At 37.3% G+C, this 24884-nt stretch overlaps 1 protein-coding gene and 1 pseudogene across 1 annotated transcript; one reads left to right on the top strand and one right to left on the bottom strand.

Annotated features, from left to right (window-relative positions):
* Positions 1 to 4684: 4684 nt before the first annotated feature.
* On the top strand, positions 4685 to 5560 carry LOC122696769 (olfactory receptor 5V1). The gene has a single exon (XM_043906915.1). The coding sequence runs from the start codon at positions 4685 to 4687 to the stop codon at positions 5558 to 5560; it is 876 nt and encodes a 291-aa protein (XP_043762850.1).
* Positions 5561 to 20745: 15185 nt separating this feature from the next.
* On the bottom strand, positions 20746 to 21854 carry LOC122696809 (annotated as a pseudogene).
* Between the last annotated feature and the right edge of the window lie 3030 nt (positions 21855 to 24884).

The following is a 24884-nucleotide window of genomic DNA, read 5'->3' on the forward strand; positions in this document are numbered from 1 at the left end:
GGAGCGAGTCTCTGGACCTCAGAGGTGTGTCTCTAGGGTCCTTAGAGGAGTCCACAAAACACAGGGACCTTCTGCATCCAGGGAGCATTGTCCTTGCCCACTCCAATTCCTTGCACTGACTTTCAGGAATTGAGGATGCTCCTGGCATTCAGGTAGAAGACCCTGTATTCAGCACAGTCTTTCCAGGGTCAGTTAATATCTGTCACTTCCTTGTGTTCGTAAAAGTCGTTCTATATTAAGATCTACAATTTGAATTGTGATCTCTGTACTTTTGGTGTATTTTTGATCACAGGTGAGTAAGTAGTTTTTTAATTGCTTAGCTATAGCTCTACATCTCTTGGAGACACATTTTCTATGCCTTGTTCTTTAGATGAGAGACTACCTAAGTGGGAAAGTGGAGTGTAATGAGCTGTGAGATTCCAAAGGAGGGAGAAATCAAACTCTCATCCCAGGCTATGAATGGCAGGCTGAGTGTGTGTGAACTGCAGAACTGCTGTTATTTTAGGTATTTCAGCATCACTCAGAATGGCCTTCTGCTGGCTTACCGATTCTTCATTAAATAAAGGACAGAAACATATGGTCAAAGTCTGACTTACACGTCAATTTCCATTTTATTTGTCATTTTATTTCAAGTTTTCAAAATACATTTGTTGAATAAAATAAGCAGTATGGGTTAGCAGAAGTAGTTTGTCTCTTACCACCTGAAAAATGGAAGGAAAGATTGAAAAAGGTGAAGGAAGAGATAAGCAGTGATGGAAAACATGGATTAGAGAATGGGATTTTGGGGTCCTTCTCTTGACAATGCAGTTTGCATTAGAGAATTCATTTGATTCTTGTAAAGTGAAATACTATATTATGGGAATTTAACCCTTTATCCAACATATTCGTTCCTTCTACTGAAAATATCCACAGTAGGTCACAGAGGGAAAAGACAAAAATTAAAACAAAAATACAAATAAGCATCCTTTCAAATTTAGAATTCAAATATGTATTTGTGTACAGACCAGGGCAATCAATGAAGTTTATTGTTTTGATTAATATATAATTCTCTCCTTCATTTTTATTTTTGCTTCTTATTTTATTTTTAAAATATTTATTTATTTGGTTGCACCAGATCTTAGTTGCAGTATACAGGATCTAGCCCCCTGACCAAGTATTCCAGGCCCCCTGTGTTGGGAGTGCAGAGTCTTAGCCACTGGACCACCAGGGAAGTCCCTCACCTTCATTTCTAGACAGTTATGTTTAATTTATCTCATTAGCTTCTTTTTTGCATCAAACTACAAAAGCAATTTTTCTCCTTGAATTAGAGTTTGAACATTTTAAACTAGGAGATTCTCTGTATTATTATTTTATCAAACATTTTTATTAATTGACCTAAACCAAGCTCTAGAGCAGTATCCTTTAATAATACAAGCGTGAACACTTAATTTACAGCAGAGCCAGGAAATAAAAAAAAATTATAATAAGGATCAATTTTTCAAAAAATATTTAATTAAATATCAGATGCTTAGTAACAATTATTAATAGATTTAGCTATCAGGACATGGCAGGCATAGCCCACCGCCATTAACAGTCAGGAATATAAGTGATCAGAGTTGGAAACAAATTGAAATAATCCAGTTATGTGAATATAAGTGGTAGTAAAAGTATTTTTAAAGAAATTCTATTGTCAGCAATAAAGTTTAATTTTTAGCTACTCAATCAAATGTGTATTAGTCTGGGACAGACAAAACTTGTAATTTTTACCTGATGGCCACATAACTCTATCAGATATTTATTTTGCTGACAATCAGTGTTTTCATCTGGAATTGGGGATGACAGCATTGTTTATCTCAGAGGATTTATCTGAAGAGTAAATTAGATTCTGAGTAGAAAGTACTCAAAGGTTTTAAGTGCTTTTCTCTACCCAGCACTTACAATAATTTGTCTAACAAACACTGAATCCTACAGTAGTCAAACGGCTCTTTAATTTTCCAGAATGATGACCAGCATCGGGGGTCTCTAATTTATTAGGATTAATCTTTAAAAGTTTGTTAAAATATAGGACAGTTAACTCCAAGTTCAGGGAATTTAATTTAGTGTGCTTATTACTGAAATTTATCATAACAAACATAAACATAATCATCCATTAATAAGGGTGGGTATATAAAAAATTTGCTGTATTCATATGAATATTTGTATATAACTCAAACATTGTGTTTCAGGAGAATATTTATTGCCATGAGAAGTTATTGTAAAATGGTGCTTAAGGAAAAACCGCAGATTAAAATATGCACTTTCTGATCTCCATTTTGAATATTTTGTGCATGGAAAATTGATTATATGAACATATACCAAGCCATTAGTAGAGGTTTTCTTGGATGGAGATACTAATTTTTAATGTTTTTATTTTATTTTCTATATTTTCTAAATATTCTAACACAAATATGTTAACGTTAATCAGAAAAAAATAGATGATGAAAACATTGGAAAAAATTATCTAAAGGTGAACATTGGGCATGCTCTCTACATCTTTTAAAATAACTCTAAAGCACTCTACAATGTGAAAAAAATTCTCATTGAATTTTGATTTGTTGAGCAATTTAGGAACTAGAGAAGTCACTGGTAAAGAATGAATTGGGAATTTAAATTCAAACTATCCACAATTATCAGTGTAGTAGAGACATTAGATCATGTTAAGCTTATGACACTTCTCTCCATTCACTTCTCTTTGGCACCAATAACTTATTAAGAAAGTCAGGAAATATCTTTGATGGAAACATTGATAACTGTTACTGAAGTGAAGTGATTAACGGTTGTTGGACTGGTTACCAAGAATTGGTTCTTCTTAGTCTACACAACAGAGCAGAAAAATGTCAGGAAAACTTGGAAATCACAGAGTTAAAAGCAAGAAGGTGTGTCCGAGGAATGTGTGCTAACACCTTATTATACAAAGTGCAATGTTGCCCTATGTGAACCTGTTTCAAAAAGCTATAGGAAGAGGGGAGAGTATGGGCAGTGGGGTGGGGGTGGGGAAGGAGAGGGAGAGAAAGAGGGGATGAAAGAGGGAGGGAAGGAGAGGATACTTGAAAGTTTTCCAAAAACAGGCTTCAGAAAATCTATCTCTAAAGGCAAAATAAAGCATAGTTTTAAGTCAGGTTGTCAAATGGAAGGAATACATGCGATCACTACCATTTTTGTGATTCACAGCCGAAATTGCTGAGTTCAAGACACATTTTTCTCAACTTACATAGGATACACACAAGTTAGGTAAGCAGTCTTCAGCAAAAGAATTGGCAGGGGAGATGAGACTTGCTTGCCATTCTAGGTCTCCAAAACAGGCTGGAGATACAGACTTAGACAGAACTAAGTGTGATCACTCTTTAGTACTCACTGGCTGTGTGACCTTGAACACGTTTAACCTCTCTGAACTTTAAAACTTCATCTGCAAAGTGAAGATGATAACACCCATTCTGAAGAGCTATAGTGAATAGGAAAGGTCAAAAAGTATGTGCTATATCTTACCACAAAGTATAACATCTAGAAAGCTACCATGTTCTCTTTAATCTAAAAATTTCTCTGTTCTTAGAAGAGGTCACAATAAACCAGGATCCATGTCTTTTACCTGTTTCTTCTGGTCTTGCAGATATGAACCGCAATTTGTGTCAGGACACCCTAACAAAAGGTGATTGACCTAACAAAGAGGTGGAAAGGCCTTTTAGTGCCTTTTATCCTTATGTCCTCTTCAACCTCTATAAAACACAACAAATTAAATTTTATATCAGTATTCAAGAATGGAAAAGAGGAGCAGGAATGGCTGTAAAGAAACTAGTGAATCCCAGAGTTTCTTCTATAAATTATTCTGCAACACATACTCACACATTACCAAGAAAATTCTGGTGGACCTGACCTAGGCTTTATTAACAGGGGGTGCTTAGGATGTATGGTTCCCTTTTGTCAGTTTCTATCTAACTGAACATTGTTTGTACTGTATAACTTTCAGTCAGTTCAGTTGCTCAGTCATGTCCAACTCTTTGCGACCCATGGACTGTAGCACACCAGGCTTCCCTGTCCATCACCAACTCCCAGAACTCGCTCAAACTCATGTCTATAGAGTCAGTGATGCCATCCAAACATCACATTCTCTGTCATCACCTCCTCCTGCCTTCAATATTTCCCAGCATCAGGGTCTTTTCTAATGAGTCAGTTCTTTGCATCAGGTGGCCAAAGTATTTTAGAGATTTTATTTACAAGTAGAACACTAGATGTACTTATAGCTGTGTTTGATGATAAGAAAGTGAAAAAGTGAAAGTGTTAGTCGCTCAGTGGTGTCCAACTCTTTGGGATCCCATGGACTGTAACCAGCCAGGATCCTCTGTCCAGGGAATTCTCCGGGCAAGAATACTGGAGTGGTTTACCATTCCCTTCTCCAGGAGAATCTTCCCGACCCAGGGATTGAACTGGGGTCTCCTGCATTGCAGGCAGATTCTTTACCATCTGAGCCACCAGGAAAGCCCTGTTCAGTGATACGTATGAGTATGGTTTACAAAGGGATGCTGCTTCTCAGGGTTGGAATCTGGTACAGATGGTGACGATTTTTATTCATAACACTTTTCTTGTTTTGCAGATCATTGCTACTGTGCATATGATTATTTTAATCTGTGCTTCTCTTTGCCCAATTCACCAAAGGGAACCAGGCAAAGTCATGGAAGGAAAGAATCAAACAGCTCTGTCTGAATTTATAATTTTGGGATTCTCCAACCTAAATGAACTGCAATTTTTGCTATTCACCATCTTCTTTCTGACTTATGTCTCTACTTTAGGAGGAAATGTATTCATTATCTTGGTGTCTGTGCTTGATCCACATCTACATACACCCATGTATCATTTTTTAGGGAATTTGGCTTTTCTTGACATCTGCTATACCACTACCAACGTTCCCCAGATGATGGTCCATCTGTTATCAGAGAAAAAAAGCATTTCCTATGGTGGATGTGTGGCTCAACTTTTTGCCTTCATTTTCTTTGTAGGATCAGAGTGTCTCCTCCTGGCAGCTATGGCATATGATCGCTACATTGCAATCTGTAAGCCCTTAAGGTATTCGGTTATTATGAACAAGGTCCTGTATAGCTGGTTAGCAGCCTCCTGCTGGACTGGTGGTTTCCTCAACTCTGTGGTGCACACAGGACTGACATTCCGTCTGCCTTTCTGTGGCCACAACGAGATTAATTATTTCTTCTGTGACATCCCCCCTTTGCTGATCTTGTCTTGCGGGGACACGTCTGTCAATGAGTTGGCCCTACTATCCATTGGGGTCCTCATTGGCTGGACTCCCTTCTTGTGTATTGTCCTGTCCTACCTCTACATTATCTCCACCATCCTGAGGATCCACTCCTCGGAGGGGAGGCAAAAGGCCTTTTCTACCTGTGCCTCCCACCTGATCGTTGTCCTTCTCTATTATGGCAGTGCCATCTTCACATATGTGCGGCCCATCTCAACTTACTCACTGGAGAAAGACAGACTAATCTCAGTATTGTATAGCGTTGTCACCCCCATGCTAAACCCTGTGATTTACACGTAGAGGAATAAGGATATCAAAGAGGCTGCGAAAGTTGTGGGGAGAAAGTGGCAGCCACCAATACTCTCTTTTGATATATAATCTTTCCTTTGCTGCTCTTGTTCAGTCATCCATTCATGTCTGACTCTTTGCAACCCCATGGACTGCAGCACGCTAGGCCTCCCTGTTCCTCACCATCTCCCGGAGTTTGCCCAAGTTCATGTTCATGCATCAGTGATGCCATCCAGCCATCTCATCCTCTGATGCCCTCTTCTCCTTCTGCCCTCAATCTTTCCCAACATCAGGGACTTTTCCAATGAGTCCTCTGTTTGCATCAGATGACCAACATACTGGAGCTTCAGCTTCAGCATCAGCCCTTCCAGTGAATATTCAGGGTTGATCTGTCTAGCTGTTTAAGGGACTTGCAAGAGTCTTCTCCAGCACCACAGTTTGAAGGCATCAATTCTTTGGTGTTCTGCCTTCTTTATAGTCTAGCTCTCACAATCATATGTGACCACTGGGAAACCATAGCCTTGACTATATGGACCTTTTTTGGCAAAGTAATTTCTCTGCTTTTCAATAGACTGTCTAGGTTTGTCATCATTTTCCTGCCAGGAAGCAATTGTCTTCTGATTTCATGGCTGCAGTCACCATCTGCAGTGATTTTGGAGCCCAAGAAGAGGAAATCTCCTCCTTCTTGGAGGAGAGAATAGCAAACTGCCCCAGTATCTTTACACCCTTCCTGTAAGAACCTCATGAACTGTACAAAAAAGCCTTCTCTTATCTGAGGTCAATTATCATGTTAAAAATTAACTTTTTCACTAGCCAGCTATTTCTAGTGACACTCAATTTATAAGAAACTCAATGTAGGGACAGATACTGAACAGTTGGCACACTTAAGCCTAAGTGTACATATTTTGAGCTTTTGTTAGTCCTGTGCAAAAAGACATTGATGTTACTCTTTTTATATATTTTCTTCTTGCTGATAATATCCATTCCTGAAGTCTTCATTTCAAAGATGGTGCCCCTTTCTCATGCAAAACTGGTTATAAAGTTTAAATAAACTTCTATATTCACATTTGCTTATCACTCAATCAGATAATATTAATCTTTTTGGTCAGCATATATTTCTCATTAGATATTAGAAAAGTGAGAAAGAGCCTAGGCTTAATCTTGGAATATATGTTCTTCTATCTCAACGTGGTCTAACTCTTTCATCTCCCTCTCTCCTTCCCTTCCTTCTTTCTCTTTCTTTTATTTTTATTTATCTCAATAAGCCTTTTTTAAACTTTTAAAAATTATTATTTTAAATTTTTAATTGTGGTAAGAACACTTAACCTGAGATCTACCCTTTTCACAAATTTTTAAGCACACAGTACAATTTGATATTGTCAGTTATTTTTTACAGTAACAAAGAAAATGGGCTCAAGTAACTGAGAAGTCCAGAGGGGATGGGCTTCAAATATGGTTGCATCAGGGCTCTGGCCCCATTTGTGATTCTCTTGGATCTGCTCCCATCCATGGAACTTCATCCTCAGGCTGCCTTCCAGCAGCATCCGTGGTTGCAGTCTCCTTCTTTTCCAGGGGTGAAGTTAGACTCCTCCCCACTCTTCAATCTCAAAAACATTGTAAAAAAGGTCTTGGATTTTGTCTGACTTGATCTTACTCGAGACTGTTCTGTCTCTTGGTTCTAAATAGCTGTTTAAGGAGATGGAGCTGATGAGCACTGCTAAGTGACATTTGGCCCCAGGACTGACTGGAGTCAGGAGGAGTTTTTGCCAAGGTGTTAGAGGAGGTAATTGAAATGATAAACTAGCAGTTGACTCAAGAGCTGGATCCCAGCAATCAGAGCCTCCTCACCTCCTCCTCTGTCCTTGGATGTCAGTTCTGCCCATTGTTCCCACAGCGGGAGCCATATTTCAGGGTTGCAGCCTTGAGAGAGCAATGTACTGCTGAGACATCTGGATGGTATGCATGACTGAATCCAGTTAAGACCTCTATATAACCTTTAAGGTTCTTAGGGTGGGTGCTAAGATCTCTTCTGGCAGCCACCCAGGAGAAGTCTTGTAAGTCCCCTGCTTATTTTTTAATTAATTGCCACCTACCAAGCTGGAGTGTTCTGTCTCTTTCTTGTCTCCCCCTGCCCTCTATTTACAAGAGTCAGTTTTTATTTCACCCCCAGTGTTCTCTGCTCTGACTTGCTAGTAGTTGATTTTACCAAACAATACAATTAGCTCGGCAACAGGATACGGGAACTAGGACACCCAAGCCTGACCCCTTCAGGGTTTAGTACCATATGAGGGGTCTCCTTGAAGACCTATGAGTGGTCCAGTGCTGAGTTTTTGAAGGTTATACTATACATCATGGTGAACAGTTGAAAAAATGGCTACGCGCCACATTGAATATAAGTAAAGCCTGGGAGTGGTATTGATAAGAAAGCAGTAGTCACTCAAACCACTCATGTGCCCCTGTTAGCCTCTGTAGCTGCTTTATCTGTCTGTCCTTGCAGCACGAATAATGGCAAGGCTGCTATTCTGCTAAACTGACTTTCACTCTTTCTCTCTTAGACAAGATTTTACTGTTTTTGTTCTGTGATCTATTCATCTATTTAGTGCTAATACCACACTGTCAGGTTTACTATAGGTCTAGGACTATAGTAAGGCTTGAGGTAAAGTTGTTTAAATATTCAAATTGGTCTTTTTTCAAAAATGTGTTGGTTATTCCAAGTATCTTTGATTTACAAATAAATTTTGGAATCAGCTTGTCAATTTCCACTGGAAAGATTGCTGGGTTTTGATAAGAAAGGCATTAAAAGTATAGATCAATTAAGGGAGACTTTACATAGATCAGTGTCTCCCCATCTTTTAAAATTATCATCCCTCTGAGAAGCCCATTCCTACAAAATTTTAATGCCTCAGACAATGATGCTAGTGGTAAAGCACCCGTCTGTCAATTCAGGAGACTTAAGAATGGTTCAATCAGGAAGATCCCCTGGAGGAAGGCATTGCAGTTTTCAATTTCATTGATTACTGTCCTTTATTATTTTAATTTGTATACATAATTTGGGTTCTTTTCCTATTCTTTTTCTCTTTTGTTAAGGTTGAAATTCAAATTATTAATTTGAGAACTTTTAAAATTTTCTAGTAGGAACATTTAAGCACTCCTTTAGCTGCATTTCACAAATCTTAATGTTATATTTTGATTACATTTAAGTATGTATTAATGTCCTTTGAGACTTTCTCTTTGATCAGAGACATCAGTGGGAGCAGAACCCATGAGTCAAACTTTTGATGGAGGGGAACCTGATTTTCCCTTCTGTGGAGTTAACAGTTTCATGAGAATAGAACCAACTCCAGCTCTCCTTGGATCCCCAGCTTGCCAGCCTAATCGCAGATTTCAGATTTACCAACTCTATAATCACATAAGCCAATTTCTTAAATCTCTCTAAAGGTACACATCCTATTGCTTCTGTTCTGTAGAGAATCTAGACATATACAGATTTTGGTACTCCACATTATGAGCATTAGGAATTCACTTTGTGCTCTTGAGCCAGAGAGTCTCAGCCGGCTTCTCCTAGAGTTCGCTATGACTGTGGTATGTTCTTGCTCTGTGACTCTGTGACCTGTTCTTGCTTCTGTTTCTGATTGTATTAAACTTCAGGCTAAGATGTTGCTGATGGAAAAAATGGTAAACACTGCCAATTTTGGTGGCAATTTGAATTCTAGTATTCTTTCCCAACCCACCTGCTAACATTTATTTTTCAGGATGCTCAAACAGCTTCTCCTTACTTTCTGCTCAGATTTTACAGCTGCCATTTCATGGAAGAGGCAGAGCGAGCAAGTTTATGTCATCATCGGGAAACTAGAACCTGTATTTTGAAATTTTATTGACACTCGGTGAAATAAAATAGTCAAGACTTCTTTCTTCCAGCTTTAGTTGTCCATACTGTTTTCAATTCTGTCAGTACGGGAAGGGATTGACTCTAACAGCACTTGCTGGTGGGTCTAGAAATAGCTGTGAGGTGGTGGAAGCACACCAGATTACAGTCAGCAGACTTGAGTTTGAATTTGGACATTACTGTTAAATACCAGTACAATTTTATTCTAGGCTGTTGTTCCTTAATTTCAATTTTCTTTTCTGTTAAAATGAACATAGTCTTTAAAAAATGCAGAAGTAATTTTTGAAATAAACAACTGTAGAAAACAACAAATTGTTATTTGTGTAGCAGATTAATGAGAGCTAACGTCTCTTATGTGCTTATTGTGTGTGATATGACTGTGACACTATTTAGTGTGATTAGTATATATTAGAGGGCTTATCAAATGGCTCAGTGGTAAAGAATTCATCTGCCAATATAGGACACCAGATATGCAGGTACAATCCCTGAGTCAGGAAGATCCCCTGGAGGAGGAAATAGCAACCCACTCCAGTATTCTTGCCTGGAGAATTGCATGGACAGAGGAGCTTGGTGGGCTACAATTCATGGGGTTGAAAAGAGTTGGACAGGACTGAGTGACTGAACTCTAAGTGTATTAACTTATTTGATATTCACAATAGTCACATGAGAGAGGTACTAGTACTACCTTTTTCTTACAAACAATTGAACCACAAAATTATTAATTAGCTTTCCTAAGGTCACTTATTTAACAACTGTTGGGCCATTGTTTAAACTCAAGCAATCTGAATCCAAGAATCTTAGAAAATTAAGATCATGGCATCTGGTCCCATCACTTCATGGCAAATAGATGGGGAAACAGTGGAAGCAGTGGCTGACTTTATTTTTCTGGGCTCCAAAATCACTGCAGATGGTGACTGCAGCCATGAAATTAAAAGACGCTTACTCCTTGGAAGGAAAGTTATGACCAACCGAGATAGCATATTGAAAAGCAGAGACATTACTTTGTCAACAAAGGTCCGTCTAGTCAAGGCTATGGTATGTCCAGTGATCACGTATGAATGAGAGAGTTGGACTATAAAGAAAGCTGAGCACCAAAGAATTGATGCGTTTGAACTGTGGTGTTGGAGAAGACTCTTGAGAGTCCTTTGGACTGCAAGGAGATCCAACCAGTCCATCCTAAAAGAAATCAGTCCTGAATATTCATTGAAAGGACTGATGCTGAAGCTGAAACTCCAATACTTTGGCCACCTGTTGTGAAGAGCTGACTCATTTGAAAAGACCCTGATGCTGGGAAAGATTGAGGGCAGGAGGAGAAGGAGATGACAGAGGATGAGATGGTTGGATGGCATCACCAACTCAATGTATATGGGTTTGGGTGAACTCTGGGAGTTGGTGATGGACAGGGAGGCCTGGCGTGCTGTGGCTCATGGGGTTGCAAAGAGTTGGACACGACTGGGCGACTGAACTGAACTGAATTGAATCTGAATCTAAAAGCTGTGTTTTAAACTGATGTGTCCCTGATAGCTCAGTTAATAAAGAATCCCCTGCAATGCAGGAGACCCTGGTTGGATTCCTGGGTTGGGAAGATCCCCTGGAGAAGGGATAGGCTACCCACTCCAGTATTCGTAGACTTCCTTTGTGGCTCTGCTGGTAAAGAATCTGCCTGCAATGTGGGAGAACTGGGTTCGATCCCTTGGTTGGGAAGATCCCCTGGAGAAGGGAAAAGCTATCCTCTCCTGTATTCTGGAACGCAGAATTCCATGGACTGTATAATCCATGGGATCACAAAGAGTCGGACATGACTGAGCAACTTTCACTTGGACTTGGATGTATATACTACACTGAGAATGAGTCCCATGGTTTATTGCTTTCATGAAATAGTTAAGAAAGAGGAATTGAATCAGTCTCTTTGGAATATTTCACTAAATTATTTAATCACAAAGCAAAAAAGAATTGGAAATAATGGAGTTTGAATTCCTTCTTCTAATATAGAGAACTAGAATAACTTTTAAGGCCCCTACAGTATTTATTTTCTCACCAACACTCGAGATTATGGCGATCGCTAGCCTGTACTAAAGACACGTGTTCGCCAAACCTTGTCCCAAGAAACAATCCATTCATTTTACATAGATCAAGCAGCAGCTGCTTAAAGCCATCATTTTGCAGTTTCCAAGCAATTAAAACTTGTCTCCTTGGAAATTGGCTGTTGTCAAGCAGTCTTGTTCTACTACAGCCACTAGAGGGCTCATTAGAAAACTTCCAGATAATTGTATTATTAAAATGTGAACGTTTACACCAAGTCAGTCAGTACCTAATTGTTTAAGTGCTTCAGAACTATTTTCCCTGAAGAGCAAGGTGATTTATCAGGGCACACATACTAGACACTTTCAGGGTTATCTCCAGAGGCTCCAGCTTTGTTAGGCAATCGCTGGAGCTTCTATCTTAATATTGCCTCAAGGTTTTAACAATTTCACAAGTTAACTCCTGGGAGAGACCTCTGGGGGCAGGCTTCTTAACAAAGAACATTGAGATAAACTTTATTCAAAGTTTAAAGCTCTCCCCAAGGAAAAGGAGATGGGTAACTGCACACAAAATACCAGTCAACAGTAGAGTCATTACTCTAGAAAAAGGAAGACACTTTAAGAAACCTCCAGGGTGTTTTATTTTCTCTAAGAGCCACTAACGCCAGAATGAATGAGAACTAGACCTCTGTTAACATCAACTCTCTTTATATTCATGCAACCATTCATTCATTTATTCTCTCAGTTCATTCAATTAGTCATTCTGATATCCTGGATCATTGTTATAATAGCTTTCCATATCCAAAGTTCTAATTAAACCAAGTTGAATAATAATTTAGGCAACATAATTGCAAAGAATGTGTCTCACCTTGTAGCATGGAAGCTTTTTACCACTTGATATTTCTATTTGCAGCATTTAAAATAAATTTGTCCAAGTTTATAATAAAATCTTGTGATTTTCTACAGTTTTACTGCTCTTTGTGAATCATGGTATAGATTTTTCCTACTTGAACACAATTTACTGTTAGGATTACAGTCTTTTTTTTTTTTTTAAGATTGGCCTTATGGTCGGGGATCTTAGGTCTAGGATGAGGGATCAAACCCACACCCTCTGCAGTGGAAGCGCAGAGTCTTAACCACTGGCCTGCCAGGGAAGTCCCATGATTACAATCTTATGTCTGAAATTTATTACTAGATTGTCTATAAATTCTTTTACCTAGTTTTGAAAGCTATATAGATTTTATATCTATATATAAAATGCTACATACAGATTACAAACATACATACATATAGATACATTTAATAAAATTGTGTTTGGACTATTTCATTAGGTGATTCCAACTCATGAAACATGTATTATCACAATTAAGAACCTACAAAAAGTGAGATTTTGAGCTAAGGAAAATAACTTCAGATAAAAATAGGATAGTGATAATGGAAATTATCTACTACTGCTATAGCATCTTTTTATTCTAAGTTCATCATTAAATTTCCTTGATATGGAATTTCTATGACTACATTTGAAATGGTTAAATTAACCACCACTACTCCCTTCCCTCATGTCCTCTGTTTTTTATGTGCATTAATAAATTAGTAACTAAGGAGATATATATAGAGATATAAAACAAATCACTTTGCTGTACATTAGAAATTAGCAAAATGTTGTAAATCAACTTTATCTCAATAAAATAATAAAATAAATTTTAAAAAGAAATTAATAACAGTGTTTATTTGAAGGAAATTGATGGATGTGGAAAAAGGATATGTATCTCATTGTATATCTTTCCTTGGCCTTGGAAGAAAAGCTATGACCAACCTAGACAGCATATTAAAAAGCAGAGACATTACTTTGCTGAAAAGGTCCATCTAGTCAAAGCTATGGTTTTTCCAGTAGTCTTGTGTGGATGTGAGAGTCGTACCGTAAAGAAAGCTGAGTGCCAAAGAATTGATGCTTTTGAACTGTGGTGTTGGAGAAGACTCTTCAGAGTCCCTTGGACTTCAAGGAGATCCAACCAGTCCATTCTAAAAGAAATCAGTCCTGAATATTCATTGGAAGGACTGATGCTGAAGCTGAAACTCCAATACTTTGGCTACCTGATGCAAAGAACTGACTCATTGGAGAAGACCTTGATGCTGGGAAAGATTGAAGGCAGGAGGAGAAGGGGATGACAGAGGATGAGATGGTTGGTTGGCATCACCGACTCAATGGACATGAGTCTGAACAAGCTCCGGGAGTTGGTGATGGACAAGGAGGCCTGGCATGTTGCAGTCCATGGGGTCGCAAAGATTTGGACATGACTGAGTGACTGAACTGAACTTACATCTTTCCTATATTTTATTTTCTAAAATATATGAAAGAAAGTAACATCTACTCAATGACTAAACTACATCCATAATTAAATAAATGAATGCATGGCAGAAGTACATTATGCAAGGGTGTTTTCATGTTATTAACTGGCACAGGACATAAACTTTTATCCCATTCAAAGTGGCAGAGAGTACATTTTAAAACAGTGTTAATATCATCTAATTCAAATGGGAATTGTTTTTTAAATTTTAACCTGATGTAGTTTAAAAATTATAAGTCAAATTCTTAAAATCTAACTGACCATTGTGTTTCCCCACTAGTCTGGTGTGCACTTCAAGATATAAACAAATTTAGTATTAGTAGGGGCTTCCCAAGTGGGGCTAGTGGTGAAGAATCCTCCTGCCAATACAGAAGACATAAGAGACACAGGTTCAATCCCTGGGATTGAGTCTCCTCATTAATCTCAGAACTCTTTGACTTCATTCATTTATTGTTTATTCAAAGTGACTGTTCATTACCAACTTAATATAAGGGATGTGTTATCCACTGGACATCAGAAAATAGAAATTTTTTAAAAGTCAAGTCTTAATTCTCCACCCTCAAATAATTCATCATGTAAAGAGAAAAACAGACATTGATTTCAGATGTTTAGAATATAATGTGATAAATGCAATAGTTGACATGAAAAGATGTCACAAAGACACAGACGAGTCCTAGAAAGACATTTCAAAGGAGATGACTAAAGGATTTTAGGATCTCATCATGTTACAACCCACACATCTACCAACTATCCTATTTTCGTTTCAAGGCTTCATGCTCGATCTTGGAGTAAGCTCATATAATTACTATTCTTTCTCCCACTACTTTTCTTTTTCCAAAATTTTTATTAATGTATAATTTACATATAGTAACAATCACCCTTTGACTATATATTTTTGTGATTTTAAACAAACATTTGTAGTCATGTAGTCATAGCCATATTCAAGCCATAGGATGATCCCCTGCATATGTGCTAAGTTGCTTCAGTCCTGTCCGACTCTGTGAGACCCCATGGACTGTAGGTTGCTACGCTCCTCTGTCAGTTGGATTCTCCAGGCAAGAATACTGAAGTGGGTTGCCATGCCTTCCTCCAGGGGATCTTCCTGACCCAGGAATCAAACCCCTGTCTCTTATGTCTCCTATATTGACAGGCAGGTTCTTCACCACTAGCATCACCTGGGAAGCCCCTAGAAAAGTCCTGTCACCCCTAAAATTGGCCCACACCCCTTGCTAGTAAACCCTCTCCCCCAAGCAGCCACTGTGACCATACATCTCTTTCTGTGCTTATAGTGTCAGCTTTTCCAGAAAGTAATCATATTGTAAAAGTGGAATCAAATAATATGTAGTCTTTTACACTATTTCTTTTTCATTTCTTTGGCTTAAAAAATAACTTCAGTTTCAGACCACACCCTCTAGAGCCAGAACTCACATCTCTAAGAGTGAGAGTAGAAAACTGCTTTTTTTCTGTGACTTCTAGCTCCCCAGAGTATATGTTCTCCTTTCTTATTTCCACCACACACCCCAAAGCAGCAGTCTCTTCCACTCTATTGCTCAGAAAATCTGGAGGAAATTCCACAATAATTTACTCTGAAATATTTATAAAATATCGAACTCACTCTTACTTTTCAGTGATTTGCCCTTTGTTTCCAATTTTTGCTATTTTTTTCTGGAATTGTTTCAAAATTTACCATTTTTTCGTTAACTTATCTATACTCTCTTCATTCTTGGTAGTACCCTCACCTTCTGTTTTATAGAAGAAATGCAAATCATTAGGCAGCATCATTTAATGGCATTTTTCATATTTTCAGCCATCTTCTCCTCTCTCATGGCAGTATCACCAAATACAATTATTGTTAAGAACTAAGATTCAACCATGACACTGTTGCTAATTGCAAGGAAGTGATTACTGGCTATAAGCAGGAAGTTTTCGTGTAGTAATAGAAGTGAAAGCCTGCTTGCAGGACACAGCATGAATGGACACAGCCGATCATACAAAGACTGTTCATAAATGCAGCATGCAGTCTTTCCCATGACCTCTTTTCCATTTCTTCATTTATGATGTTGGGTGACTGACATCATCCTATCAACTTACTTTTTACTTCTACATTTAGCTGTAATGTACTTACTTGGAGAAAAAAATTGTTTGAACATATTTAGCTTGTCATGTAGTAGCTTCCTTAAGCCACAATGCATCTAGATCAGGATTTCTCAGTGGCAGCTGTATTGACATTTGGGGCTGGATAATTCTTTATGTCTGGGGTTTTGTACATTGCAGGATGTTTAGCAGCACCACTGGCCTCTACGCACCAGATGTTAGGAGCATCCTCCCAAGCAATTGTGACAACTAAAGATGTCTCCGGACATTGCCAAATCCTCCTACAGACAAAATCACCCTCTCCGCACATCACTGCTCTTGATGGTACAAAGTTCTATATTTCCCAGTTGTCCATGCAGTAATTGTTGTTTTGCATTTTGGATTAACAGCAGTAATTTAAAGGTCATATCACCATCAAATGACTGATCAACCAACCTACTGGCTTCTTCCTCACTCTAGGCTTTTGTCTTTAGAAAATGTGAAATTGTAAGCTCTTTTTCTGTCCCTTTTTAAAAGGATAAAATTTTTTTTAAAACTTCCTACCATTTTTTCCCCTTTTGTGGCCTCACTGTGAAGCTTGTAGCTTCTCAATTCCCTGACCAGGGATTGAACCCAGGGCTGCAGTAGTGAAAGCCTGGAATCTTAACCACTAGGCCACCAGGGAACATCCTTTCTTGTCAGTTTTACAACCCAAGAATGTCTTTCTCAGGAATGAGAGCCACCATTTTGAAATATAATTGTCAGGGAAGAAACCTTTCTGATCTCTTAGTAAGAGTCTAACCTTCACAGAAATCAATTACTGCTAGATTTATTAGATATTAATAAAGTGGCTAGGTTTAAGTTCAGGATATAAGAATCAGTGTAGTATTCTTAACAGTTATAGTTCTCAAATTTCTTAGTAGCAACACACAGAACCAATCCTAACTGTATCTAGCTATACCACATAGTCTCTTAGAAGGTCTGATAATCAAGCTTGGAAGATAAGAGCTCAGACAATGACATTGTCCTAGAAGGGAGTACACTGCTGACACTGCTGGACAGACTCTGCATTTCCTACCATGGGTGTGGGGAACTAGGTTACAGACTCTACTACTTCCACTCCCCAAAACTGAATGCCTGGACCACTAACTTCTTTAGAAATGGATGCCACATAGTTTCTGCTTCTCACATTTTTCTTTTCTCACTTAAAATCTCAGGCTGAAATATCTAATCTCAGAACCACAGTCCTATGTCTACATTCTAGCTGTAATAAATACCAAGAAAGTGAGTTTTTGTTTTCTGCCTTGAGAGATAGTGGTAGGAGTAGTGTGGGGATTCCTACAATTTATGGCATTGTTCAAAGATGCTTGGTACCTGCAATGAGTGTTCAACATGAATAGAAATTGAATCAGGTTTATAGTAACCACACAAATTTAAAATCATAGAAAAAGGCTATTGAGAAGTGTGAGCTACTTTCATAAAGAGAATTAGCAAAATATTATTTAGTGTAAAACATTTTAGTATTTCTTGGTTAAAAGAAACTATAGGTATTTTTCAGAGAACTAGAACAAATAATTTCACAATTTGTATGGAAATACAAAAAACCTCAAATAGCCAAAGCAATCTTGAGAAAGAAGAATGGAACTGGAGGAATCAACCTGCTCAACTTCAGTCTCTACTACAAAGCCACAGTCGTCAAGACAGTGAGGTACTGGCACAAAGACAGAAATATAGATCAATGGAACAAAATAGAAAGCTCAGAGATAAATCCATGCACCTATGGACACCTTATCTTTGACAAAGGAGGCAAGAATACACAATGGAGAAAAGATACTCTTTAACAAGTGGTGCTGGGAAAACTGGTCAACCACTTGTAAAAGAATGAAACTAGAACATTTTCTAACACCATACACAAAAATAAACTCAAAATGGATTAAAGATATAAATGTAAGACCAGAAACTATTAAACTCCTAGAGGAAAACATAGGCAAAACACTCTCCAACATAAACCACAGCAAGATCCTCTATGAACCACCTCCCAGAATATTGGAAATAAAAGCAAAAATAAACAAATGGGACCTAATGAAACTTAAAAGCTTTTGCACAACAAAGGAAACTATAAGCAAGGTGAAAAGACAGCCTTCAGAATGGGATAAAATAATAACAAATGAAGCAATGGACAAAGAATTAATCTCAAAAATATATAAGCAATTCCTGCAGCTCAATTCCAGGAAAATAAAAGACCCAATCATAAAGTGGGCCAAAGAACTAAACAGACATTTCTTCAAAGAAGACATACAGATGGATAACTAACAAACACAATGAAAAGATGCTCAATATCACTCATTATCAGAGAAATGCAAATCAAAACCACAATGAGGTACCACTATATGCCAGTTAGAATGGCTGCTATCCAAAAGTCTACAAGCAATAAATGCTGGAGAGGCTGTGGAGAGAAGGGAACCCTCTTACACTGTTGGTGAGAATGCAAACTGGTACAGCCACTATGGAGAACAGTGTGGAGAGTCCTTAAAAAACTGGAAATAGAACTGCCATATGATGCAGCAATCCTGCTGCTGGGCATACACACCAAGGAAACTAGAATTGAAAGAGAAACGTGAACCCCAATGTTCATCGCGACACTGTTTATAATAGCCAGGACATGGAAGCAACCTAGATGTCCATCAGCAGATGAATGGATAAGAAAGCTGTTGCACATATACACAATGGAATATTACTCAGCCATTAAAAAGAATACATTTGAATCAGTTCTAATGAGATGGATGAAACTGGAGCCTATTATACAGAGTGAAGTAAGTCAGAAAGAAAAACACCAATACAGTATACTAACACATATATATGGAATTTAGAAAGATGGTAACGATAATCCTGTATGCGAGACAGCAAGAGAGACACAGATGTATTGAACAGTCTTTTGGACTCTGTGGGAGAGGGCGAGGGTGGGATGATACGGGAGAATGGCATTGAAACATGTAAATTATCATATGTGAAATGAATCGCCAGTCCAGGTTTGATGCATGAAACAGGGTGCTTGGGGCTGGTGCACTGGGATGACCCAGAGGGATGGGATGGGTAAGGAGGTGGGAGGGGGGTTCAGGATGGGGAACACATGTACATCCATGGCAGATTCAAGTCAACGTATGGCAAAACCAATACAATATTGTAAAGTAAAATAAATAAATAATTTTTTAAAAGGAAGATTAAAAAAATAAATAATTTAAATTAAAAAAAAGAAACTATATAACAGAGTACATATTCCAAGTTAATTTATAAATTTTGAATGATTGAATGCTCCCAAGAACAAATGCAGTGTTTATTGAACTAAATTAAGAGGTTCAAAATAAGAATACAAGGCAATAAAAATATAAATCAAAGAATAGTCCTCTACCTAAATCACTACAGTAGAAAACAATACAATATTACTTAACTAGTTTAAATACATAAACATAGATTAATAAAAATTTGAAAGCTTAGATATTGAGATAAAAATTGACATACTTTATAATTCAGTAAGCTCATTAAATAATAGGTCAATAAAAGAAATATTTCATAAATTAACATATTTAGTTGGTGTGTAGCATAAAAAATATAATTTACACATTATTGCAGATGGATTGAAGAGTCTAATAACTAACAAAAAAGATTTTAATTATTAGTTATTTAAGACTATCCCTGGTAATTTAGACTGGCTAAGCTTTGTTGCTACAACCTTTATAAACTCATGTCAAATTATATGAGTTGCATAGCAAAGAAAACTAATATAATAAAGTTAAAGGGGGACTGAGAAAATGGCTTTTGCTGTTATAAAACACAGACTTCGAAGATTTATAAAACTTTTTACATAATGGATAAATAATAAGAATTCAAAATTAAAATGAATAATATGAGAGCTAAATAAAAATTGTAAATATATTTAATTTCTTCATCTATCACATTAAAAATAATTAAAGGTAAAATATTCCAGCTATAAAGATTAAAAATCTCCACACTACCCAATGTGTGTATATTTTATATACTTCTATGTTCCAGGCACCTGTTATGATTTCAACCACCTAATAGAATCTCTCTGCATATTTGTTGTATGAACTCATAAATCACTGGAGACATGTAGAACTGACATGGCCACACATTCCCAGTAGCCACATAAAATGATTTAACAATTTTAGAAAACAATACAGTCACATACTCAAAGCAGCTTAACATTTCACATGCTTTGACTCAGCACTCCCATTCCATGAAATTATGAAGAGTAGAAATTAAATTTCTAGCATGAATGAATAATTGGGAAAAACGTATATGTATAAAATAGGTGACTGGTTCAATGTATTATGATATGAATTCCATTGAATTCTGTGTATTCAAGAAAATTATATTAGTAAAACTATGTAGATATGCATAATAATTGTATATTTTTGTACCAGTATGTAAACGTGGCATTTAAAAGACAAAAATTTAAATGGACATTTGGAATTAAACAATTGATGAGTGGAATTGTGGATAAATTGTCACTGTTTATTACTATTATTGCTGTAATTTTGCCTATGCTGTTTTTCCGAAAGTGCTACGTTTGTTGGTATGACCTGATATATCTTTGTGTCTGCATGTCTATATGTATTGGGAGGAAAAGGAAAGTAGTGGACCTACATTAAAATATTATATATAATTGTTTATTTTCGCTTAATTTGAAAGAATAACAAAAAGTCTTATTTCAGTGTCTAAAAAAGTGAAGATGTCAAATGAAGCATTTCCATTATGATTATGGTTATAGTATTTGGTTCATCAACAGGAAAAAAAGTTTTTGTTTTCCCTCAACATTACTATATACATATTACATGCATGCTCAGTTGCTCAGTCATGTCTGACTCTTTGGCAGTGTTTACCATTTATATATAATGGATTCCAGTTATTAAATATGCTCCTCGTGTGTAATATTGGACAGCCATCAACAACAGGACAAAAATGTTCTTTTCCTGGTGAATTCACCACCCAACAGTAACTTTCTTAAAGCTCCCTTCATGGCTTCATTCCTCAAGCTATAGATCATAGGGTTCAGTGTTGGGGGCACTACTGTATAAAAGATAGATATGATAATGTCAGAAGCAGTTGGAGAATCTGAAGTTGGTCTTAGGAACTCAAAAATGCCTGTGGAAAGAAAAAATGACACAACAAAGAGGTGGGGTAGGCAGGTAGAGAAGGCCTTGGAGCGGCCCTCAGCAGAGGGTATTCTTAGAACTGTGGAAAAGATGTGCATATAGGAGAGAACAATGGAGACAAAGCAGATGAAGGAAAGCACAGTCATGAAAGCAGCTACTCCAATCACGCCTAGGTAATCATTGGAGCAAGAGAGCTTCAGCAACTGGGGGATATCACAGAAGAACTGGTGGATTATTTTGGCCCTACAGAACGTGATGGAGAATGTGGCAGCCGTATACAAGATTCCAGAGATGCCACCACTCAGCCATACAGCTATCACGACCCGCTTACAAACTCTGGGATCCATAATGACTTCGTAGTGCAGTGGGAGGCAAATGGCGGCATAGCGATCATAAGACATGACAGTGAGAATGGCCACCTCAACCCAGGCCAAAGATGTGAAGAAGAAAACCTGAAGTATGCACTGACTGTGGGCAATATAGCCATTGCCTGTCAGTAAATTTTCAATGGACTGGGGGACCGTGACAGAAATGAAGGAGAGGTCCAGTAGCGAAAGGTGCTTCAAGAAGTAATACATTGGGGATTGGAGATGTTGGTCCAGAGTTGTGATGGTGATAATCAGAAGATTTTCTGTTAAGGTTAATAAGTATATTAACAGGAAAAGCAATGCGTGTAAGATCTGCAGCTCACGGTTGTTGGAAAACACCATGAGGAGGAATCCGCTCATTGTGGTTACATTTGGCATAACCATTTTGAAGGTACAAATTGTGCTGGCAGCTGGAAGATAGAGAAGATGGAGGAAATGCAGTAGAGAGATGTTAAAATATTCATTTATTCATCAATGCTTCTTTCAACAATTAATTTTTGAGTACCTGTCATTCAACAATTAATTTTTGAGTACCTGTCATTCATCAGCTGTGCCCTAGATGTTGGGGACTCAAAGTTGAAGATATCTATATCTTGTGTTCAGGGAGCTTACAGAAAACAAAAGTAAACCTGAGTGCAGATGTGATCAGAGTCACTGGTCCTATCACAGAAAAATGGTTGTATTTCCGCCACTAAAAACACTATTCCATTTCCACAAAGTGAAACTTGCTGCTTTGCTTTCAGTCAAGAACAGAAATTCAGTGATCAGTTCTTAATTAGGGGTTTCACAAAATTGGATAGATTATATTGTTCTATTTTAGTGCACTGAAGGGCCCTTTAGAGGAATTGTGGTTGGATGGGATGATATCTAAGGTTCTTCCCTGGCAAGCCATTCTAATAAAGAGAAAGTTCCTATAATTGTGAGGCCAACAACCAAATTATGCAGTGTTACTGCCTTTCAAGCTAACATTATATTTAATAAACACGTCTTGAAATCGAGAACAAAAAAACTTTTAGAAAAGAATTACTTACATTTCACTATCAGATTTAGTGTTTAATCTGTCTAGGGTTTCTTCTGGTACCTAACAGTTTTTTCTTTGAAATTTCATTTCAATTCATTTCTCTTCACATTGTCTTCAGCTAAAGTCTTTAAGTGTGTATTGACTATTTACTACATGCAAAGGCATTTGCAAAGAAGAGGAAGAAAGAGTGATTGTTCTGAGGTGACTTTCAATGTGGAAGGAAAACTTTCAAAAACCCAATATACAACTTCAGAAAGACACTCTGAAAAGGTATAAAGTGATCTACAATTCAGAAAAGAAATAAATCAAGTTTTAGGCCATTGTATAGTGTTTTGGGCTTTGCAGGATGGACATAAACAAAAGTTCTCCCTTCATTAAAATATACCTCAGAAATGAGAACTGACCAGTCACTTAATCATGAGCCTCTCATATTCCTTAATTTTTTCCTCTTCCTGTGAGTTATAGGCAGCAGCTGGGGAAAAACAACAACAACAACAAAAAAAAACTGCGGAATGAAACAATCTCTTTGAGTTTTATTCTGAACCATGTGCAAGATTGAGGGCAGGAGGAAAAGAGGTGTCAGAGGAGACATGAGGGAGACAGAATAAATCTGAATTATGAACAGGAAAGTTTGACTTCGAGAAGAGAAAAAAAAAAGTAAATGAGAGAGGCTATTGAATTAACAAAAGCCTCTCAGACTGATGAGAAATGGGGGTGGGGTGCTGATCTAAATAAGTTTCTCTTAGATATGATTAGCGACTAAACAACAAATGTGAAATCTCACCTGAAATTTTTGCGTGTGTGTGTGTCTCATTAATTCAGGTTCTTGGAAATCAACCTCCTTCAGGAAGAATGAACTCAACATCTGCTCCCCCCTTCTACCAGCAGGGGTCAGTAGTATTAGCTTTACAATTTTATATTAACATTAAATTTAAATTTTTAAGTGTTTGTTTTGGCTGCCAAATTAAAAGTCTTTCTCTTTCTCTATGCATGTGAATTGCAAAGTTAATCTAGAATATCACCCTCTTAACTCCATTTTGATTAGAGCCTCACACAGCCAATAGAAAACAGAAAGAATTAAAGAGTAAAGGCTATGCTTTCAATAGTTTCTCCCTTTTTGCCTTGGAGAGGCCGTTGCTGCCTGTTTTTTTGTTCCTCTTTTCCTTGAACTGATAAAATAATAAATGACATTATTATCCAAACTTAATTTTGATATTGGTACATTAAGTATTTTAGTCTGCCAAATTTCCACCAGTGATTATCAACAGTCTGGGAAATAAACTGAAAAATTTTGAGCATTCATTTTCATGAGACAGACACCATGCTAGAGTTTGTCATAAAATATACCTCAAGTTTTATTTTTTTTATCTTCTATGGCCTAAGCATTTTAATCTCTCTTTTTAAAAGAAAAAAATAAGATTCAGAATACTTCAGTGACAGAATCGAATCTAAGCACCAAGCCTTTTCCTTTGAAATTCATACCACTGTCTTACATCTAAAATCTCTGAGTATTTATGGAAGACATGCAGAAACATTGGGGAAAAAAGCCAAAATTACACTGAACATTTATCTATTCAAGGCTTTGTCTTTCATGGTGATATCAGAGACTATGATATCACTATAGTACAGTTACTCTACTGTTATAGTACAGTGTAAGTACTATACATGTTACAGTGCAATTACTTTACTGAATGTTTATATAAACATATAAAATATTAACCTTTCTTAATTTACTGACTTTTCTTAAATTGCTCATTTCGTAATATATTCATGTGAATTAAATCTATGACCTATTAACAGCTCATTTCCCTTGTTAGAATGAATAGTCTTGCTTTTTCAAATTCAATTTGAAGAATATACGTTCTGTCAATTTCCATAAAACATTTTTCTCTTTCCTCATTCAAGATTGTAAAACTTACCACAGCCACTATTGGTGTGTGGGTAGTTATGAAAGCTACCACAAAATTTTGTTTTTGATCACAAAATTTTGACCTTTCTCATCTATAATGAGATCTTTTAAGACATCTTGTTTCCCTTGAGAACCCAAGGTTTCTGTTGCTTTTGGGATTTCCTCCCCCCCCCCCCCCCCCCCGCCCCATCTTTTGTAATGCAAGCCTGAACTGAATGATGAGACTATTTCATTTTCTCTCCTTCTCTGTCACCTGGGACTTGTAACTTTTCACACAGAGGGGGAGTGACTTGGTAAACTGTGGGGATTTTGTTCCTAGTTCAACAGTTTGCAAACTTTAGTAGAGGTATGGCTCACCTGGAGAACTTGATAAAACAGATACCTAAACCTCACACTTAGTAATTCTGATTCAGAAGGTTTAATGGTACCTCCATACATTTGAATGCTCAACAAACTGCCTGATGCTGCTGCTGCTGGACTGAATGCCACAGTTGGAGAACCGCTGTAATAGCTAAATCATGCATTCCAGAAAGGCA

Source organism: Cervus elaphus, chromosome 7, assembly GCF_910594005.1.
Source record: "Cervus elaphus chromosome 7, mCerEla1.1, whole genome shotgun sequence".
NCBI classification, from domain to species: Eukaryota; Metazoa; Chordata; class Mammalia; order Artiodactyla; family Cervidae; genus Cervus; species Cervus elaphus.